This window comes from Haemorhous mexicanus, chromosome 1 (genome assembly GCF_027477595.1).
Source record: "Haemorhous mexicanus isolate bHaeMex1 chromosome 1, bHaeMex1.pri, whole genome shotgun sequence".
Lineage (NCBI taxonomy): Eukaryota > Metazoa > Chordata > Aves > Passeriformes > Fringillidae > Haemorhous > Haemorhous mexicanus.
This window is the reverse complement of record NC_082341.1, coordinates 156,576,010-156,597,715: the sequence shown is the minus strand read 5'-3', so window position 1 is coordinate 156,597,715 and position 21,706 is coordinate 156,576,010. Positions and strand designations below refer to the sequence as shown.

Sequence of the window (21,706 nt, the reverse complement as noted above, 5' to 3'; positions counted from 1 at the left end):
AGACTTTAAAGGAGTTTCCTGGGAGAGGGGGGACTTCCCTTAGGGAAGCAGGTGGGTGAGGAGTGAGGTCTTCTCCAGGCTGGCTGGGATTGGGAACGTTCTCCTGCACCAACTGAGCTTCATCCCAACTGCAGCTGCAAGTGCTCTTGGCACAGCAAAGCCTGGTAAAATATGGAGTTTTCCCAAGTGTTTTCTACTCCCAGAATTTTTTTTCAGGATATTTCAGGCTGGTTTTTACTTACCTCTTTGAGAAATCTTGGTGTTTTTTTTTTCTCAATGTGGAGGTTTTTCATGGATGGGGACCAGGAATATGACCTGCATTCCTTGCATCCTCTTGAGTTTCTAGGGAAAACAGGGATTTGGGAGAGTCTGGCTGCTCCATGAGAAGAGGAGAGGTGGTGGTGGGGACTCAATATCACAATTTACCCTATTTCTCTGCTGTGCTTAATTATTATTAATTGTGGTGGTGGAAGCTGTGAATTCCTGAACTGTCTTAGGGAATTTCCTCTTTTTTTCCTTTTATTGCCTTTTATTTTGCCACCCCCAGCAGAAGTTCAGGGACTGAGCTTAAGTTTTTTCAATATGGGTTCTCATTAAAGCTGAGCTTGACCCTGTGGGCTCCAAACTTTGGGATTGAGCTGTTGGGGTTTCCTTGGAGGGCAGAACTGGGGTGGCACCAACCCTCTGCTGTTTCTGTCTCATTCCAGTGACCATTTTTGGATTCTGTGCCTTAGCACTCCCAAGAAATTGTGGATGACAGAGCCATGGGGGTGTCAAAAGCCAGTGAGGTGAAGAACAGCAGCAGGTGGGTACCATGGAGCATGGCAGGGTATTTTGGGGGCGCTCCAGCTTTGTTATCCCACTGGTTTTCCTGGGAATTTCACGCTCAAGCAGAGAAATTCCTCTAGAATTTCTTTTGGGAAGTGATTTTTGGTGCTGCTGGGCATAAGGGTTAGGAAGTATGGCATCATGCCAAGGTTTGTGGTTACCACCAAGGGGTTGATTTCAGTGGGATCAATTCTTCTTTATCCCAGGAAGCGAAAGAATGAGTTGGAAAAGAGGCAGGACAAGCCAAAGGTGCTCCCAGTGCAGAAGGAGCTGGAATGCACGGAGAAGGTACCACACCCCACTCTGTGCTTTGGGGTGACCCTTGTAATTATCCCAAAAAATCTGTGGGATTCAAACCCATGGCATGAACTTCCTTTTCCTTGATCTTGCTCTGTCCTGGTGCGAAGCCTTCCACCGTAAAAGGGAAGAAGAAAGAAAAATCAAAAGCCAAGGAAAAGCCACTGCAGGAGAACGTCATCAGCAGGTCAGTCCTTGGAATGGACTTTTCCACCTGGATTATCCCAGAGTTGTGCATGGGAATGCCACGTCCAGCTCTGCTTTCCTTGTGTTGCTTTGGTTATCAAAAGGAGTTTTTAATAGGGAAAAATAAAGGGCAGGGAGTGATGGGAAAAGGGGAATAAACTTAAGCTAAAGGATGGAAGGTTTGGATTGGATATCAGGAAGGACTTCTTCCCTGGGAGGGTGGTGAGCCCCTGGCAGGTGTTTCCCAAAGAAGCCATGCCTGCCTCGTCCCTGGAAGTGTCCACAGCTAGGTTGGACAGAGCGTGGAAAAACCTGGAATAGCGGATAGTGTCCCTGCCCATGGAAGCAGCTTGGAACAGCATGATCCCTTCCAACCCAAACCATGATCCTAAAATATGTGTGTGTCCCTTCTCTGTCCCCTTTGTGGCCAAGAAGCTCCCTGAAGCAGGAGGCTGCAGATGGGAAAGGCCTTGGCCCGAGCCTCTGGAATGGGATCCAAGCCGAGGAGGGAACTGCGCCCAGCTCGGTACGTGGTGGTGGTCGCTGTCCTAAAGGACTGGGGAGTATTCCCGTGGTTTGTTCCCAAGGGAATTGGGAGGGTTCTGTCTTGTGGTTTGGTGCAAGCCCCTGGAAGGAACTTTTGAGCATCTGGAATTAAATTAAGTAATAAATTTCCTGGGTTTGGGGTTGAATACGTCACATTTTGGTGACACCAGTGGGGAGCACTGGGTTACTCTCACTTCCTAAGCAGGAGGTTGGGATTGGGAATCCCTTCCTCAGGAATTTGGTTTTCAATGCTTTCCTTGTTTATGCCCCGCCCCCCCCCCCCCCCCCCCCCCCTCCCCCCCAGAAGTGTCCAAGGCCAGGTTGAATGGGGCTTGGAGCAACCTGGGATAGTGGGAGGTGGGGGTGAAATTAGGTGATCCCTAAGATCCTTTCCAACCCAGACCATTCCATGATCCTTTCCTAGTGCTGGAGAACGCAAATCCCAGGAAATGCCCACTATATTTTGCTTTTCCTGTGTTAATTTGTCCTCTTGGTGTGTAAACCCAGCAGAGATGCTTTTCCTTTTTCCCTCTTTCCATCCCTCTCACAAACAGAATCCCAAATGTCCCCAAACTCTCCTGGATGGATCAAATTCAAGGAGCAGCCTTGAAACCCCCTAAGGGTGCCTGTGGTCCTGGCATTCCCAGTACAACCATCAGGCATTTGCAGGCAGGAATGACTTTGGAAGGTCGTGGCTCTTCCTGAATTTCCCAACAAGGTTTCTGAAGGATTGTGAATCCAGGAGCAGGCATGTTCCCAGGGAATGAAAGTTTATGTGGACCTAACCAACCTGTAATTAACTCAGGGTTTTATTTTCCCCTTAATGAGTTCGCCCAGCAGCTTTCAGGAGAAATCCCTGTGTGGTTTTGGCTTCCCTTGAAAGCCTTGGGAGGAGAAACTTGGGGAAGTTGGGATTTAGAGTGAGAACCTCAGTGCTTGGCAAGCCCTGGAGGAGGCTGGGATGAGTTTTGGGATGCCTTGTGTGGTCAGGAGCAGGAGAAGATGGTTCCAGCTTGGAAAACAAGTGTAAAACCAGTGGGATGGGATTTCTGGTGGCCTCCAAGGGACAGAATTTAGGGCTCTGTGTCCTCTACAAGCTCAGTTTCTTTTGGGTTCTCATTTATACATTGATGTTTTTTTCCTGTCACCAGGATTTCTGGTGCCCTCCATGGGTCACATTTTTGGGCCCTATGTCCCCTCTGAGCTTTTTTAGCTTTTTAAAATTTTCTTATAGGTCCCCATTTTCCCTATATTTTGAAATTTTTTACTTTTCTCCAGGATTTCTCTTGGTGTCCATGGGTCAGATTTTTAGGGATCTCTTTGTGTCTATTCTGAGCTTATTTTCTTTGAGCTCCTATCCCCATTTTCCATATATTTTGATTTTTTTTTTCCTTTCTTTAGGATTTTTAGTGGCCTCCAGGAGTTAGAATTTAAGGATCTGTTTGTGTCCCCTCTGAGCTCGTTTTCTTTTAGCTCCTATCCCCATTTTCTGTATTTTTTTTCTTTTTCCTTGCTTTCTGCTCATCCTTATTGTATTTCCCACCCCGTTGCTTTGCTCCCCACCTCTCTTTCCCTCTTGCCATCTGCTGCAAGGGTGATTTCATCTTCCAAGCACCTGGAATTTGATCCATCTTTATTTTGGAGCCCTCCCATCCCTTCTGTTCCCTGGATTGCTCTCCCAGCAGTGCTTCCAATGAGCAGGTGGTTGAGGAGGGCTGGGAGTTTTCCTATATTTATCCATAAAATTCTTTTATTGTGCTGTTGGAAGGAAACCAGGGATTTCCTAACCACATAAAACCTCAAAACTTGGAAAAACCTGGTATTTTGTGTTCCTGGATTCCGGCCAAGGGAGCTGAGGGAGGGAAAAGTGCTGGTTTGGGGGGTGATGCTGCTTTGGGGTACCCGTGCCAAGGAACCTTTCCCAAATCCTTGATATTTTCCAGGAGGAGACCAAAGCAACCTTCCCTCAATGGCCAGCAGTGGGGCTGGAAGGTTCTTCCAGGTGAGTTGGGTCATTTTTTGGATTTTTTTTCTTCCAGGGAACTGGAATTTTGTCCTTTTTCTTCTCTTCCCTGTGGAGCTGCACAATCCTGGTTTTCCCTCCTGGATCGCTGGTGCTTTCCTGGAGCAGCTTCTCCACATCCTGGTGTTTTCAATGACTTTAGAGCTTTCCAAAACCAATCCCAAGTGGAATTTGAGGCTCAATCCTGAGATTTGAGGGTGGAGAGGGAAGTTCCAGCCCCATCCACCCTCCCCAGTCAGCAGGGTGTGATCGCTCAGGTGCACATTCCTACATAAATTTGGGGAAGTCCTGATGGGAACAACCACCCTCCCAAATCCTGGGAAAAGGCTGTTCTTTCCCTCTAGATCCTGGCACAGATAGGAAGCAGAATTCCTAAAGCTGGTTAATCCTCTCTGCCTCTTAAAAATTCCCAGTGAGAGGCCTCTAATAAAACCTTTGGAGGAAGGAGCTGATCCCAAAAGGTGCTGGAATTTTGCCTTCCTACTCATGGATCTGCTCCCTGCCAACGGGATTGGAGGGGCTGAGGGTGTTTTGAGGGATGATTTTCCCTAAGGAGTTTAGTGGGATTGTGCAACAGTGAGGAGAAAAGCATCTGGCTCCTATTTTTTTTTTTGGTTTTTTTTTGGGGAACATGTTTCCATCCCAAGCCAACTCAAAAGTTTTCCTTGCTTTGATGTCCCCCAGCCTGGGAATTAATTATCTGCCTAGATTAATTTATTGGAAAGGGGCCAAATTTCACTCTTTCTGTTGCAGAAATGTCGGTGTAGTTTGGCTAAAAGCAGGAATTGTGGCTCTTCTCTATTTGGAAGTCCAGGAAGAGCAATCATTGTCCTGCTTGGGAGGAGGAAACTGGATTTCCAACTCTTTTTTTGGGAAGGGTCAGGGCAGCTGGCTGTGCTTCCTAAGTTCCTGCTGGAGGATCCAGGAGCTGAAAAAAGCAGGGAATGGATCTGATCCGTGGCTTGAGCTTAGCTCCAGGCTTAGCTAGGATGGACCAGAGGATTTGTTTGGGAGGTGGCAATGACCCAGAAGGGAAAGCCCCAGGTTTCCCTGTGGGAAAGGGACACCATTACCTCAGAATTAAACTCATGGAATTCTTAGGGCTGGAAAAAATATCCAAGATCACCACTAAACCATGTCCCAAAACACCCCATCCACAGGTTTTTGGAACACTTCCAGGGATGGTGATCCCACCTGGACAGCCTCTTCCAGTGCTTGACCACCCTTTCAATGAGGAATTTTTTCTTAATACTCACCTAAATCCACCCTTTGGAGTTTTAGGCTCAGCCTAGGAGACATAAGCTTGGTTTAGGCTGTGCTGCTGTTTCCTCATTCTTATTTTGCTTGGTTTTTCTGGAATATGAACACCTTGAAGACTCACAACCCCCTGCCTGGCTCGAAGAAACCTTGGGAGAAATTATAGGGGCGGGTTGGTGCTTTATAAGGATTGCAAATCCCACAGAATTCCCAAAGATTCACCTGAGCTCTCTGCTGAGCAGGGAAATACTCCTGGATTCCTCACCCATATGGATGGTGGAGATCATGGATCCAGACACTCCTTGTCCTGTTATATTGATGAGGCTCCTTCCCTGCCCATTCCCCACTGGAATCCCCCCCACAGTCCCAGGAATTGTCCCATCTGACTCCTTTTCCAGTGTGTCCATGCTTGGCCTGATCCCTTCCTTTGTGCTATTGGTGCTGCCAAACATTTTCTCCTGAGGTTTCTCTGGGAATATTTCCTTAGGACCTCCTCTGTTTTGTCTGGAGGCCTTGTGGTTCTGTTCCTTTGAGCTTCCTCATCCCTTAAATTCCAGCTTGGGATATCTCCATCCGTGGTGCTGCCATGGTTGGAGGGAAATGAGGGAGCAATTCCCTAATTTGGGATGGAAGAGGGGAATGCTGGTGGTGAGAATTGGCTGTGATGTCGTTGTAGGTCCCAGGACAAATCCCAGACAACAGGACCTGCAGTGGGAGAGCAGCACTTGGAGACCCAGAATGGAATTGGGGTAGGAAAACTGGGGGGAATGTCACCCCCTGGACCTAATCCTGCATCTCCACCATTCACTTAGGATTTGGGATAACCTCTCTCCTTTCCCAAGATCTCTTCCCTTTATTCCTGCTTCCCACAGGTCCCAAGTGAAGGTGTTGCTGGTGGGGTTGCATCCCCCTCTGGAGATCCTTTGGAGAGGGATGTGGGGCTCACAGATGTGAGGGAGAGTGAGGAGAAGGAGCTGGATCCCCCAATCCCACAGCAGGAAGAGGATTCCCAAGCCCCAGAAAGAAAAAGAGGGAAGAAACAGGAGAAAAACAATCAGGAAAAGGGATTGAAGAGAAAAGGAGGGAAGAAACATGAGGAAAATGAGCAGGAAACGAGACTGAAGAGAAAAAGAGGGAGGAAGGATAAATTTGAGGATATGATGGATGGCATTGAGGAGGAGGAGGAGGGGGATAAAGGCAGGAATTGGGAAGGGGGACAGGGAAGAGCCAAAAAACAGAGAAGCAACAGCAGCCAGGGATGGGAGGATGGGAAAAAAAAGTGGGAGAAGGGGAAAGCAAAGAAGCACAGCAGGGAGAAAGTGGAGGGGGTGGAAAAAGTGGGGAAGAGGAAAATGAAGGAAAAATTGCTGGAAGAGGAGCAAGAGATGGAGAAAGATGAGGAGGGAGAGAAAGAAGTAGGAGGTGAGGAGGAGGAGAGGATGGGAAAGGGAAGTGGAAATGGAAGAAGAATTGTGAAGGAGGAGGAGGTGGATGGGAAAGGGGAGGAAGGATTGGGAGAGGCTAGGAGTGCAGGGATGTGGCAGGAGGTGAAGGAGGACAAGGATGAAGGGAAGGGAGGTATTCCAGTGAAAATGAGGGAAAAAAAGAACAAGAAGAAGCCAGAGGGGGAAACAAAAGAGATGGAGAAGAAGAGTGAAGAGGAGGAAACCCCAGGGAAAACTGGGAAAAGGAAATCTAAGGAAGGAGAAGAAAAGAAAGAGGAAGAAAAGAACAATAAAAAGACAAAAAAACAGAAGGAAGAAGAAAAAGAGGCGGAAAACAAATGGAAATGGTAAATTCCGGCATGCCTTTGGCAGGTCTAACCCTGGGACTGGGATTTTAAATTTTTTTTGTGGGGCATAACAATGAAAATTCCTATTTTTTGTCTATTTTCCTATATTCCCTTGAGCCTTTAACTCGCCAGTCTTGGAAATGGGTGAGAGATCAGGGAAGGTCGGGAATGCACAGCAGGATTTGTATCCTAATTATCTTTATTTTAAAATTTATTTGTAATATTTATTTCTCCTCCAATGATTTTCCTGGTGCCCATCGTGGGAAGAGAGAAGCTCATGATTATTGGAAGGAAATAATAATAATAATAATAATAATAATAATAATAATAATAATGTTAAGTCCAAGACAGCAGCACCTCTATCAGGGAGCTGTAGAGGGTCTGAATTCCTTCCCCACTTCCTTCTCCAGCAGATTTGGGATGATCCAGGCAGGTATTTTATAGGAAGGGATGTGGAATATGGCTGCTGGATTATTTTTTGGAACTGCGACTTCAGCCACTTGGTGTCACTCTCTCCCAGATCTCCCCAAGATCTGGGACAGAGCAGGAGGATTTTTGGGATGCTTTTTGGGAGCCTGTGGCAAACCCTGATTTGGGAGGAGCCGTAATCCCCGACAGGGATATCCCTGGATACCTGGAGCTTTGAGGTGGCCCTTGAAGGACCCAGGGTGATGTGAAAAATAAGTTTTTATATATTTTTTCCTAATCATTCCAGCCTTGTTTGGAATGGCTGAATTCCGGCATGGAGGCGGGTGCGTAGGAATTCAATCCCAAAAAATTATCCACAGCTACATTTCCCATGAGGAAATTCCCATGTGTCACTGTCCTTGGCCTCTGGATGGGCTCGGGGGGGCTGTGCAAGGTGAGTGTGGGGGATGCTCCGCAGGAATTTGGGATCCCAGAATTTTGGGAAGAGAGATGATCACAAAATGATCCTGATGCTGCCTTTCTCCAATGTTCTCTGCCGAAATTCCTGGAGTTTGTTGATTTTCCTCGACTATGTCATTGCCTGGTTTTATGGCAAAATGCACCTTTGGATACCGTGGATTTATTCCACTCTGCTTCCCATGGGGAGGAAAAAATATCACAAATAACTTTTGGGGCATTGCTGAGCCAGAAACAGGAATTTTGCTTTCTCTGTGTGGAATCTTGCTGTGTTTTCCCACAAATCCTTGACTTTTCTTTTCCTGGAGATGCTGGGATTAAGGGACCAGTGCCAGCCTGGCTGTGGGACAGAGATCCCTGCCTGTCCCCTGCTGTCACCAGTGCTCTTCCTCTGACCCTAACCTGTGCTTTTACTCCTCTTTTTAGAGTCCTGCTCCTGAATTTCCAGTTGGATTTTTTGACATTTTTAAAATTTTTTTTTTAATTTTAAAATTTAATTTTACTGTAATTTTTTTTGCTGTTTTTCAAATCCTCACAGTCAAAACTTGTAGTGGCTTTAAAATCCCATTTGCTCCAGCAGGGGGAAAGATTCCTTTCGATCTTATTTGCATTAAAATCAAAGTTATAAATATTTATCAGTCATAGGTTTCCCAGAGAAGCCTTGGCTGTGCCATCCCTGGAAGTATTCCTCGGATTGGATGGGGTTTGAAGCAGCCTGGATTAGTGGAAGGTGTCCCTGCCCATGGAAAAGAGTTGGAATGAGGTGGCTTTTAGGATCTCTTCTGAGGTGGCTTTTAGGATCTCTTCACTCCCCCCATGAGTTCCTCCACAGATTCCATTCCAGCTTTCCTTGTTTTAAAGAACGGTGAAACTGAGGCAGCAGCAGAGAAAATGGGATTTCCCCCTGGAATTTTTATCAGCTGTCACTACTCTGAGCATTCTCCATTGGGAGGAGGTGCCAGATGCCAGATTTGGGAAATTCTCATGGACTCCTGTGCGTCTGTTCCAGGTGGGAAGAGGAGAAGAAGGAAGATGGAGTCAAATGGATGCAGCTGGAGCACCGAGGGCCGTACTTTGTGCCCCCCTACGAGCCCCTGCCCAAGGATGTGCAGTTTTATTACGATGGTACAGCTGTGATGGGACCTGGGGCTTGGGGTGGTGTCCTCTCCTTCGGGAAGATGAATATCCCATTGGAAAAGCCATGGGTTCAAGCTGGAGGATCTCACATTTGGTTGGGATTATGGAGTTTTTGGGGAGCTAATCCTAATTGCTGTTTTTTCTCATTAAGATGCATTTTGGGTTTGAGCTTTGTCAGCTTATCCATGTTTTCCAACGAGCTGGAAAAATGGGATTTTACTGATCCATGGCCTCAGGGACTGACACATTCAAGGATCTGGTTGGGCTGCTCCAAGCTCCTGATGTCCCCAGGGTCACCTGACCTCACCTTAGAGCAACTCAGGGTGTCACTGGCAGGACAGATCCAAGCTTTTGCTGCCTCCGTGTTTTCCTGACATTCACACTGGGTTTCCTGCCATTCCCTGCTCTCAGTAATCCCTGAACTCATTTCTGATGGACCAAAGGGAGGGGGAAGTAAGGACATTGAGGGTCAGCCCAGGGATGGTGGAGATGGAAAGGGATCACATTCCCTTGGTGTTCCTCAGTTCCCTGGGGCTTCCCATACTTTTTTTGCAGTAGGAAAAAGGCCACTTTGGGAAAAAAAAGAGGTGCCTGGCAGCACCACAGGGCACTGCTGGGACATCCATGGGGCTCTCAGGGATTTTGGCTCCGTGAGGAGGAGCCTTGACAGGGTTTGGACCTTCTCTGTGATCTTTGAGGTGTCGTGGATCAGAGCTGGTGGCTTTGGAATTTGGGATCTTTGATGTTGACTTTTTTTTCCTAAAAAATGTCACCGTTCCTGGATGGAAAAGTGTTTGTGGACAGGCAACAACCCCAAGTAGGAAGGCCTATGGATGACCTGATGTTTGGGGTTGTCATGGGGCTGCTCCAGGGCTCCATTCCCTTCAGTCCAAAAATCCCAAAAAACAGTGGTTCTAGTAGGGATCGGCCAATCCCTGGACATCTCCAGAGGACTTTTTCCTAAGAAAAAAGTTATTTCCAAGTAATTCCTAGGATGAACCAAGACATTCCTTGGTTTTGTTGTGTTTCTCCAGCCAAAGAGCTCAGGAGGGGATGGTGGGTTTGCCTCCAAGAAATTATTCAAGATCCTTAGAAAATCTAAGAAATAATCCAAGATTCTGCCCAGAGAAGCTGTGGCTGCCCCATCCCTGGAAGTGTTCCAGGTTGGGCAGGGCTTGGAGCAACCTGATCTAGTGGAAAGTTAATCCCTGCCTCTCTTTTCCCAGGAAAACCCTTGAAGCTGAGCCTGGCCACGGAGGAGATCGCCACGTTTTATGCCAAAATGTTGGATCACGAGTACACCACCAAGGAGATCTTCCAGAACAACTTCTTCCATGACTGGAGGAAGGTACCTTCCCTGGGAGGGCTCCTTGATATCCACCAAACCCATCAGCCCCAGGCTGTGGTGTGGGATGGTGGGAATGGGGGTATTTGTTCCTTATTTATAATTATTTATAATTGTGACGTTCTAAATCCTGATTTATTTCCATGGGGTTTTTTTGTGGATTTGGGCTGGGATTTGCTTTCTGTGCTCTGTCTGAGTTTTAGTGATGAGTACAGGTGGTGGATCTTGCAAGCAGCTCCAAAACCAGTTTGGGACACCAAAGGAATGACTTCTGATCCCAAAACAACCCCAGACTCTTTCTAGGGAATGTTTACACCTCCCAAATATATTTGGTGCGGTCCCTGCAGTTGTGTTTGGGGACTTTTCTCCATATTAGGTTCTTCCACCCCAGAACTGGCTGTCTTTTTTCAAAAAATGGGTCTCTATTCCCTTTTCCAAGGACAGGCACAAGCAGCAGCTCCATGTGGAAATAGTTTTCCCTCCTGGCTTTTCCCAGCCCCTCTCATCTCTTTCCCAGGAAATGACCTCAGAGGAGCAAGAGATAATCAAGGACCTGGACAAATGTGACTTTGGAGAGATCCACAAATATTTTGTGGACAAAAATGAGGCCAGGAAAGCGCTTCCCAAGGAGGAGAAGCAGGTGAGGACTGATTCCTACGACACCTTTTGGGAATTTTGGCTCTTTGTTGTTGTCTTTCCTGGTGCTGTGCCCTGAGCTTGGACTTCTTTAATCCAGCTCTGTCTCTGTGGCCATGGCCCCCCTCTTCCTGAATTTTATCAGCAGATCTGCACATTCCATGGCTTTGCAGGGTACCAGTCATCCTTGGGTCCTGTTTTGGAGTCCTTCCCTGTCCAGAGGACTGTGGACTTTGCCAAGGGAATGATGGCACTTAGGCTTCTTGGTTGGAATGTCAAAGATCCTTTCCAATCCAAACCATTCTGATTTTTTTGGTGGTGTCCTGGTTTCAGAAGCTGAAGGAGGAGGCAGATAAGATCCAGGAGGAATATGGATACTGCATCCTGGATGGGCACCGGGAGAAGATTGGCAACTTCAAAACTGAACCTCCAGGGCTCTTCCGTGGCCGTGGGGAGCACCCCAAAATGGGGATGCTGAAGAAGAGGATCATGCCAGAAGATGTCATCATCAACTGCAGCAAGTGGGTTGTCCTTGGAAGTGCTGAGCTCCTGGGGCTTCCCTTGGGACTGGGGGGAGCTGGGCACTTCCTCTGCCCAGAGTTGAGGTCTTTCCATCTTTTAAAATCCCTGTTTTCCACATCATGAGAGTGTTTTTCCTTCTGAGTTTTGTGAGCTGGAGTGGTCATAGCCACCCATTTGAAGACCTTGATTCAAAACATCTCCCACTAGTCCAGCAAGTTTTCCTGTTGTTCCCAGCATCCAAACAATAAACTCCTGATTTTTGGAAGGGTCTGGAGCAGCTGAGGGAGCTGGAGGGGCTCAGCCTGGAGAAAAGGAGGCTCAGGGGGGGACCTTCTAAAATTGCCTGACAGGAAGCTGGGGCTACATAGGGCTTGGCTTCTTCTCCCAGAAAAAAAAAAAAAAGAAATTATAGTAGAAGAGGAAGTGTTCTCAATTTGTGCCAGAGGAGGTTTAGGTTGGGTATTAGGGAAAGCATCTCCATAGAAAGGGTTGTCAGGCACTGGAAGGGCTGCCCAGGGCAATGGTGGAGTCACCAGCCCTGCAAGGATGTGAAAGCTGTGTAGATGTGGCACTTGGGGACATGGTTTGGTGCTCCTGGCAGTGCCGGTTCATGGTTGGACTTAGTCTTGGAGGGGTTTTCCAACTTTAATGATTCCATGTTGTGGAGTAATTTTAGGTGGTTTCCATGTTTTCTCAATCTTTGGCTCACTGGAAACTTCATTCTTCATGGTCTGAGGGCTCTAATCCTGCTCTTCCCACAGGGATTCCAAGATTCCCGAGCCCCCAGAAGGCCACAAGTGGAAGGAGGTGCGCTTTGACAACACAGTCACCTGGCTGGCCTCGTGGACAGAGAACATCCAGAACACCTTGAAGTACATCATGCTGAATCCCAGCTCCAAGCTGAAGGTTGGAATAATGCCCTTGGTCATGTGAAAAAAATCTGGGAAAGCCAGGATGTGGAGTATCAAAACATTTTTTTCCCTAGCCCTTCTCTTAAAAGTGGATAAACAAAATGAGGGAAAGGACAGATGATTGCAAAGCATCAAACTTATTCCAAGGAATGGGTTGCTCCTGGTAGTGATCCTGGAGTGATCCTGGTGTCACTTTGCTCATGTGTGTTCAGGGAAGGCTGTTGGAAGCCAGACGGGGGTTGAAAGGATCCACGGGGGCTAAGAAGATCCACAGAGACCAGGCTTGGGTTAATTTACACCAGGAAGTGGAGGGTAGGAAGAGATGGGATTGAACTCTGTGGGAAGAGAAGGGGGATTTAAGGTTATTTCCAAGGGCTCAGGGAAAGTGGGAATGCTGCCCAGGTGGACACAACTGAGCAAGTGCTCTGTCAGTCCACATTGGAGTCCAAGGAGCCACCTTTGGGCATGGTTTGACTGCTTGGTCTTTGCCATGCTCTGGCTGGTGAAGAACACCCTGACTTGGCCAGGATCCAGATCCAGCACGGCCAGCAGAGGGCACAGAAACCCTGGATGAGCTGTTTCTTTTCCAGTTTATTCCCTTCATGGTTTTTTTCCCAAGAAAACAGTGGGGTTTGAGCAGGATTCAGATGCTGGAGGTGTTTCTAGAGCAGGGCTGGACTGGTAGGGGTGGAATAAAGGTGGCGTGCAGAATGGAAAATATCCTGGTTTCCCATTGCAGGGGGAGAAGGATTGGCAGAAATATGAGGTAGCTCGGCGCCTAAAGGATGTTGTCCAAACAATCCGGGCTCAGTACAGAAAAGACTGGAAATCCAAGGAGATAAAGAAGAGGCAAAGAGCAGTGGCCCTCTACTTCATTGATAAGGTATCCACAGCCTCACCCCAGGTCCCCCATCCACATGGAAGTTGGGAATTCACTTCCCTGATCCACCCCACCATGTAGTTTTGGTGTTTGCTGGTTCTGCCACTCAGGGTTGGCTCCACACGAGGAATCGGGGGATGATTATGGAATCCTGGGATGGTTTGGTTGGATGGGACCTTCAAGATCATCTCATTCCACCCCCCCCCGTTGTGGGCAAGGTCACCTTCCACTTGACCAGGTGGCTCCAAGCCCCATCCAGCCTGGATTCGAATAGTTCCAGAGGTGTGGAAAATGAAAATTGTCCCTAGTTGAAGGTGTCTCTTCCCATGGCAGGGGGTTGGAATTTGATGATCCTGAAGGTCCCTTCCAAATCATTCCATGAATCTATAGATGGAGATGATCTGGTCTCCTCTAGTCCTGATCCACTTGAACAGCCTGGCAGAGGGGAATTGAGGTGGAATGGCATGGGATGGATGACTCCTTATTTTCTTTCCAGCTGGCCCTGCGAGCTGGGAATGAGAAGGAGGAAGGGGAGACTGCGGACACGGTCGGCTGCTGCTCCCTGCGTGTGGAGCACATCCAGCTGCACCCCCAGCTGGATGGGCAGGAGCATGTGGTGGAATTTGACTTCCTTGGGAAAGACTCCATCCGTTACTACAACAAAGTGTCTGTGGAGAAGCCGGTGAGTGGGGCAGGAATAGAGGAAGTGCTTGGTTGTCTGGGATCCCTCAGTGTTTATCAGTCCCAAATTTCCATCCAAAACCTGTTACCAAGATATACTTCAACCCTGGAGAAGGTTGTTCTACTTCATGAGGGAGAAGTCCCACCTCTTGCTGGAATACCCTCAGATGGCTCATGCACTTCAGGACTTGAAACATCTCCTTTTATATTAAATAATTTTCCTTTACCCATGGGAAAGAAGATTTTAGTGGTGTTTGTGGAAAAACTGGAATGTTTGAGATGGGAAAGATGGGGGGGAACACCCAGTGACACCTTGAAGAGTGAGAAGGTCGGTGGGATGTGCCAACACGAGGGTGAATCAGAGTCCTTCTGGAGGAGGAGACAGATGAGGGAGATGTCTGGGAACAATTCATTCCTTGGCCATGACCAGGGCTGTTGTTTCCCCCTCTTCAGGTGTTCAAGAACCTGCAGCTGTTCATGAAGAACAAGGACCCCAGCGATGACCTCTTTGACCACCTCAATGTGAGTTGTCACCTCAGAGCTTTTCAAACAGTTCTGGTGGCCCTGAAGGAGGAGAAGCCAAGCCATGACACCCTTGGCCACCTTTGGTGGTCATCCTTTCACCTTATTTTACCTCTCTACTCTCTGGGGACGCTGCTGTCACGATTTGAACACCTTGTGAGGTTTTCTAGCCTCTTTTTTCCAATGGAGTATCTCTGCTTCCCTGTGTCCCTGCTGAGGAGCTGGATTCCTGCTCCTTCCCTCCTCCAACTCACCCACTTGGGCTTTTTTTTTAGCCTGGGAAGGTCTGCCCACATTTTGGGGGATTACTGGAGGTACCAGACCTCAGCTTTTTGATGCTTTTGCACCTCATTAGGTCTCCACCGAAGTGGGAGAGGTTGCTGGAGGGATGTGCTGCCTTCCCTCCTGGAAAAACCTCCTCCCTCATGTTCCTCAGGATGGGATATGCGATTGATGAAGCAGCTCCATGTTCTCTGTAGAACAGGGATGTGATATTGGATGTGAGGTCAGGAATGATTGTTTGGAAAAGACCTCTAAGATAGTCAAATCCAGGCATTAACCCAGCACTGCCAGGTCCAACAGTAAACCACGTCCCTAGCTGCCAACGTGGGTCCTCTTGGACATAGGTGGGCAGAAATTTTTGACTTCCAGAGAGACTTTTTTGTGGATTTAGGTGGAATTTTAGGCCAGTTTTTGGGTAGCTGATGACCTGACCCCACAAGTAGCTCTACAAGCTGCAGGATTTAAATTTTTGTTAATGCCTGATTTTGGCTGCCTAGACAGAAGATGGTCTAAAAAGAGATTTGTCCCAGCTTTTGCTTGTTCTGTTACTTCGTGGAATCATGGAATGGTTTGGGTAGGAAGGGACCCTAAAGACTGTCAAGTTCCAAATCTCTCCTGTGGGCAGGGACCTCCCACTATCCCAGGTTGCTCCAAGCTCCATCCAACAATTCCAGGGATGGAGCAGCCACAGCTTCTGTGGGAATTCCATTTCAGAGCCTCACCAGCCTCAAAGGGAAGAATTCCTTCCCAGTATCCCATCAAATCCTTTGTCATTTTGAAGCCATTCCTCCTTGCCCTACCAGTAGAATTCCTAGTGTGAGTTTCCCTGCACTTTTCCCTGTTTTTCCCTCCTCCAGACAACCTTCTTGAACAAACACCTCCAGGACCTCATGGATGGTTTGACGGCCAAAGTCTTCAGGACCTACAACGCTTCCATCACCCTGCAGGAGCAGCTCAAGGCCCTCACCAACCGTGAGTTCCAGTGGCTGTGGTGTCACCAGAGCATGGTTGGGACCAAAGGGCTCAGGAATGTCCATCCATTGCCTTGGGATCCCTAAAACTGCCCATGTCCCACCTGGGCAGGTGATGCTCCACATAGTGGGGCGGGAGTGACATGTGGGGGGGAGCAGCGAGTCGGGGGTGTTGGTACGTGAGAAATGTTGAACTTGGGGATACTCTGACTAACTGATGGCCAGGATGGGAATGTTTTTCCCTCTTTTCCTTGTGTTGCTGGTTGGTTGCACTATTTCTGCCTCCTTGGGTACGTGAGGGATGAGTCACAGCACCAGATTGTGATGCTCAATTGTCCTTCCCCAATCCCCACAACCATTATTGCTCTCCCTGGAGAGAGAATGTGACAGCAATTTGTTTGCCTTTCCTTCTGCTGTATTCCCTGCTTTTCTCAGCTCCTGGAATGGAGTCAGAGTGATGTTGTCATTTCTTTCCAGCTGAAGACAACGTTGCAGGAAAGCTCCTGTCCTACAACCGAGCCAACAGGGCTGTGGCCATCCTCTGCAACCATCAGAGGTCTATACCAAAAACCTTTGCCAGGTCCATGCAAGTCCTCCAGGAAAAGGTGAGACAGACCCAGCTGAGAGATCCAGACCTAATCTGGCCTCTGAATTTTATTTTTGGGCTGGGGTGATGTCTGGAGGAATCACCTTGTTCAAGAACATCAGGGAATGTCCTGGGAGTAGTGGATTGCAACCCAGGGTGGAGAGGGATGAGGTGACCTCAAATGCTGGGGGAAGCAACCTGGCACAGAATTTGGGTGAGTTTTTATGAGTTTGGGGCATTTTTCATCACTCTGTCTTCAAACCAAGCTTGGGGGTCTTTTGTGATGGCAGCTCTGGCCCAGCTGGATCAAGATCAGGGAAATTAGTTTTCCTGTCTTTTTGCAGGAGGAGCAGCTTGAAAATACCTTAAATTGCCACTTTTAACTGTCCTCAGTTTTTGCTCACACCCCACTGAAGGGCTGGGACTTTTCTAAGGGCTCTGGTGCTGTCACAAGTCTCTCAGTCTGAGGCAGGTGCAGAAGATGACCAGATTTAGGAGCTTCAAGTGTTTGTGGCATCTGGGCTGGGATGATATTTTAGAAGATGGTAAAAAATGCTAGAGCCCAGAAAATGCTACAGGGACAAATTGGGAAGTAGGGTGGGTAAGAAATTGAGGGATGATGTGTGAAGGAAAAGAGGGAGGAAGCTGAAACCTTGAGGGAGGTTGGAAGTGTTGTCTGACTTTTTCACCTTCACAGATCGACGCCAAGAAGAAACAAGTGGAGGAAGCCCAGGAAGAAGTGAAAAAAGCTGAAGATGAGTTTAAGGACACAAAAGATGCCAAAGCAGAAGTGTGAGTGGCTTTTCCTTGGAATCCTCTCTGGCAGAGGGATCCAGAGGGCTGATGTGTCCCAACACCCTATCAGAACAGAAATGCCCATGTTTGGGATTGGGTCCTTCTAGTTCCATGGAAGTTTGGAAGATGGTTAAGATCTTGGGGATGGTTCCCTTCAGGGACACTTCCCACTCTCCCAGGTTGCTCCAAGCTCTGTCCAACGTGGCCTTGGATGCTTCCAAGGATGGAGCAGCCCCAGCTTCTCTGGGCATCCCATTCCAGGGTGCTGGATTTTGTTTGCCCACCTTTGGTGGTGGAAATTACTTTTTTTTTTTTTTTTTTTTAGTGTTAATTTTTAATATTAAGAAAGCATCCCACCAGATCCAAACCCTTGAGAAATAGGTTAGTGCTGAATGGCACCTTTGACTCTGCCATTCCAGAGAATTTCTGGGCTTTGGGACAATCTGTGTTGTTCCTTCTCTGCCCTCAGCTACGTGGAGAAGAAGAAGAAGCTGTTAAAGAGGCTGGAGGAGCAGTTGGCCAAGATGAACATCCAGGCCACGGACAAGGAGGAGAACAAGCAAATAGCTCTGGGCACATCCAAGCTGAATTACCTGGATCCCAGGATTACTGTGGCTTGGTAAGTCTTGGGTGTGAAATCATGGAATGGTTTGGGTTGGAAAGGACCTTAAAATCTGTGGTGTTCAATGGGCAGAGACACCTCCCACTGTTCCAGGTTGCTCCAAGCCCCATCCCACCTGGCCTTGGAGACTTCCAGGGATGCAGTGGAGAGGACACTGCTGGGTAACTGGTCCCCACTGGTGTCTTGTGGTCTGCACAGGTGCAAGAAGTTCGGGATTCCCATCGAGAGGATCTACAACAAGACCCAGAGGGAGAAGTTTGCCTGGGCCATTGACATGACTGGCGAGGACTTTGAATTCTGAGCCGGTGCCTTCCACGTTAAATCCCAAATCCTGCTCATTTGGTGCTGTTGGGAAGCTTTTTTTTTTTTTTTTTTTTATTTGCTGCTGCTGGTGGCTGAGGGTTATCTGAGTTTGGTGCCTTTTTTTTTTTGGATGGAAAAGCAAGCACCTGGATTTCCAGTTGAAGCAGGTATTGCTGATTGGGATTTTGGACTTTGGGAACTCTTAATTCCTCTTCAGAGTTGCCAGGTACTTGGCCTTCCTCTGGAGTCCTGGAAGGAGATTAAAAAAGAGCCTTAATTGTGCTGATCAACAAAATCAGGTCTAATGCTGTCTCCTTGGTGTGGTGGAGCTGTGCTGCCCTTTCCAGACTGAGTGGGATGGATGGGGAAACAGGAGGTGATGACAGCAAGAAAACAGGAACTGCAATATATAACCCAGGATTGGGTTAGGGATGCCCTGGGGGCAAAGGAAAAATCTCAAGGTTTTACATTTCCAGGGACTTTGTGCTCTTTTACCTCCAGGAGAGGAGAAAGTTGTGCAATTGCAGGGATATTAAATGAAAAAACATGGGAGGGAATTTGTGTCGTGTCAGGAGAAGGTAGAAGGGAAGATGTTGGATTTAAAAGCAGTTTCACATTGCAGGGGGTTAAAATTCACCTTGGCCATGAACAAAGTGCATTTTAAGCACCCCCATGTGGGTAAAGTTTTGTCTGGGAGAACGCATCTCACCTGAGGCCACGTTAATTTCCTGATTTTCTTCACTTGGCTCTGGCTCAGCTCCTGTATCCAGAGCAGGAACTGAACTGTCCAGACAGTGGCTTAGGAAATGGGGAATTTCCTAGGAAACAGGATAATGCTTGGCCAGGCTCTGTGGAGTGTATGGTGGGGAGTGGGACCAATATTCCTGGAGCTGCTCCTGTGTTGGGATGATGCCTTTGGCATTATCCTTCCCACTCCAGCTGGGAATGGAGCAGGTAGGGATCAACAACATAAACTGGTTGTGTTTGCTGCTTAATGGGCTGCTTTCCACATCCCCAAAAAAGGCAGTATCAGCACATTCCTGGCAGCATTCCCACGTCCCAGTGAATCCCAGGTGTGAACAAACTCTTGCATTGGCAGCAAAACCTTCTTGCGCCTCAGGGCTGATATCCAGGGCTCTGTATTCCAAAGCTCCTGGTGCTTCCCATGTGTTTATTTCCACTCATTCTTGTGTTGAAATTGTTGCTGTTTTGGTTGGAAATTGAGGTCTTGGAATGCATTCTCATTAAAACCAGGAGTGATTTTTTTTTTTCTGAGTATCTGTGACTTGAGGCTTTTTGCAACTCATTCCATGTGTGGTTCTGGGTGTTTCATCCCTGGAAGTGTCCAAAGCCAGGTTGGATGTGGCTTGGAGCAACCTTGGATAGATGTCCCTTTCAATCCAAACCATTCTGGAATTCTATAAAATAAAGGAGTAATTCCAGAAAGGCTGAGCTGTTGCTGTCCCAAATGGTCCTGTCCATCCTCACCCTGTTTTTCCTGGAGTCCTGCAAGTGTTTCTGGCAATATTCCATAGACCTTTCCCATGCCCAGGAGTTTTTCCTACTGCTCAGAACCATGTGGAGCAGGATCATGCTCCTATCCCAGAGGGGACGATCCCTCTCCCACTCCAATAATTTGGAGTTATTTGGTGGTTCCAGGCAATGCTGATGTGCTCAGATGACCCCTCCTCACTTTGGCCCTTCCAGATGTGGTTTCAGCCCTGTTTTTCCAATGTTTTTCTGAAGTCTCCATCCCTTGAACTGCTCTGGAAATGGCACTTGAGGGTATGGTTTAGTGGTGAGCATGGTGGTTGGAGTTGATGATCCTAAAGGTCTCCTCCAACTTTCTGTGATGTTGTAGGCAGAGGAAAACCTGAGTTTGTTTGGTGATCTAAGGTCGTGACAGCATTTGGTGAAACTCAAAGTCAAAATTTAGCATTTTTCTGTTGTGATAACTTCCTATTTTTATTTAAAAAAGGGAAGTTGTGGTTTGTGACAAAACCAGAAATGACACCTTCCCGTGTGATTTCTGGTTGCCCAATTTGCTTTTTGTAAAAGCCTTCTTTTTCACTGTGGGTGGGAGGAGACCCCACCCAACATCTACCAGCTCAGTCTGGTACTGGAGCTTAGGGCTGTTGTAGGTACGTAATGGAGCTTTAATAAATAAAAAGAAAAAAAAAAAAAAACAACAACCAAAAAAACCCCAAAAAAACCAACAAAAAACCCCTGAACAAATGAAAAAAAGTCCCCATAAACCATATGAGGGTTGGGAAGTTTGTACCCTTCCTGCAGCTTGGGGATGTCCTACACTGATGGCTCTGGGCAGTGTTGATAGAGGAGCTGTTGGAAAAGATAAATTTAGGGGTGGGAAGAGGTGGTGAGAAATTCCTCTTGTTTTGCTTTGGTATCTGCTGTCCCTGCCCAGACTATTCCCAGAAATCTGGAGGGCTCAAGTTCAATGGTCTCCTCAAAGGAGAGTCAACTCTGGCTGGGTTGTTCTGTGTTTTCTCAAACTTAGTTTCAGTGTTTCTGTGCAGGGAGATTCCTCCACCATCTCTCACTGTTTTGGAAATGAATCACTGCCCTGGCAAAGCTTTTCCTTCCCTGTGTCTGGTTGGAGTTTCCCTTGATGCATTTTGGAAGCAGCTTCTTGTCCTTTGTGCAGAGCCAGATTATCCTTGGTCATCAGCTCCATAATTGTCCCTGTTCAAGGCAGCAACTCCATCCCCCCTCAGCTGTCCTGTTCCGTGGGATCACTTAGCCCCAAATTCTGGGACTTGGAATTTAAAGAATCATGAAAGGGTTTGGGTTGGAAGAGACCTTTAAGATCATGGAATTCAATTCTCTGCCATGGGCAGGGACACCTTCCACTATCCCACATTGCTCCAAATCCCATCCAGTCTGGCCTTGGACACTGCCAGGGATGGGGCAGCCATAGCTTCTCCGGGAAACCTGTGCCAGGGCCTCACCACCCTCACAGGGAAGAATTCCTTCCCAATATCCCATCTATCCCTGCCCTCTGGCAGTGGGAAGCCATTCCCTGTGTCCTGTCACTCCATCCCTTGTCCAAAGTCCCTCTCCAGCTCTCCTGGAGCCCCCTCAGGCACTGGAAGGGGCTCTGAGGTCTCCCTGGAGCCTCCTCTTCTCCAGGCTGGACATTCCCAGCTCTCCCATTCTGGCTCCAGAGCAGAGGGGCTCCAGCCCTTGGAACATCTCTGTGGCCTCCTCTGGATTTGCTCCACGTCCTTGTGCCGATGATCCCAAAATTGGATTCAGTGCTTCAGCTCTGGTGCCCCCAATCTGAGGATGGGTCTACAAGCAATTCCTCTTCCCACAGAAGCTGTTTGAGCAGCTGGAAGCTCCAGTGGGATCCATCCCTGCTCATTGCTTCTGCATCAGCATCCTGGAGATTCGGGATCATAAATCCATTGGCCAGAGCTGTGCACATCACGAACCTTCCCACGTCTCTGTCAGAGGGATGAGTCAGAATCTTGCTCCGTGTCCAACTGATTATTGGTCCTCAGGGATGAAAAAGCCTCATCAGCCTCCTGTTTTCCAGAGCCACATTCCATAGCTTCAGGTTGGCCGAGCTCCCCCCCTCCCCTGGCCCATCAGATGATCTAAATCATGGGATTGTTTAGGTTGGAAAAGCCCTTTAAGTTCATCAAGTGCAGCCGTTAATTGCTGTGTTCACCACAA

General features: G+C 47.9%; 1 protein-coding gene across 1 annotated transcript; it reads left to right on the top strand.

Annotated features, from left to right (window-relative positions):
• Positions 1–6,015: 6,015 nt before the first annotated feature.
• TOP1MT (DNA topoisomerase I mitochondrial) lies at positions 6,016–18,820 on the top strand. The gene is made up of 14 exons (XM_059858929.1): positions 6,016–6,929; positions 8,824–8,939; positions 10,178–10,299; positions 10,814–10,936; positions 11,266–11,453; positions 12,216–12,360; positions 13,105–13,248; positions 13,742–13,927; positions 14,380–14,448; positions 15,588–15,702; positions 16,179–16,306; positions 16,985–17,079; positions 17,552–17,701; positions 17,903–18,820. Exons 1-14 carry the CDS (start codon positions 6,295–6,297, stop codon positions 18,003–18,005), a joined length of 2,319 nt encoding a protein of 772 aa, XP_059714912.1. The 5' UTR covers positions 6,016–6,294; the 3' UTR covers positions 18,006–18,820.
• Positions 18,821–21,706: the final 2,886 nt, after the last annotated feature.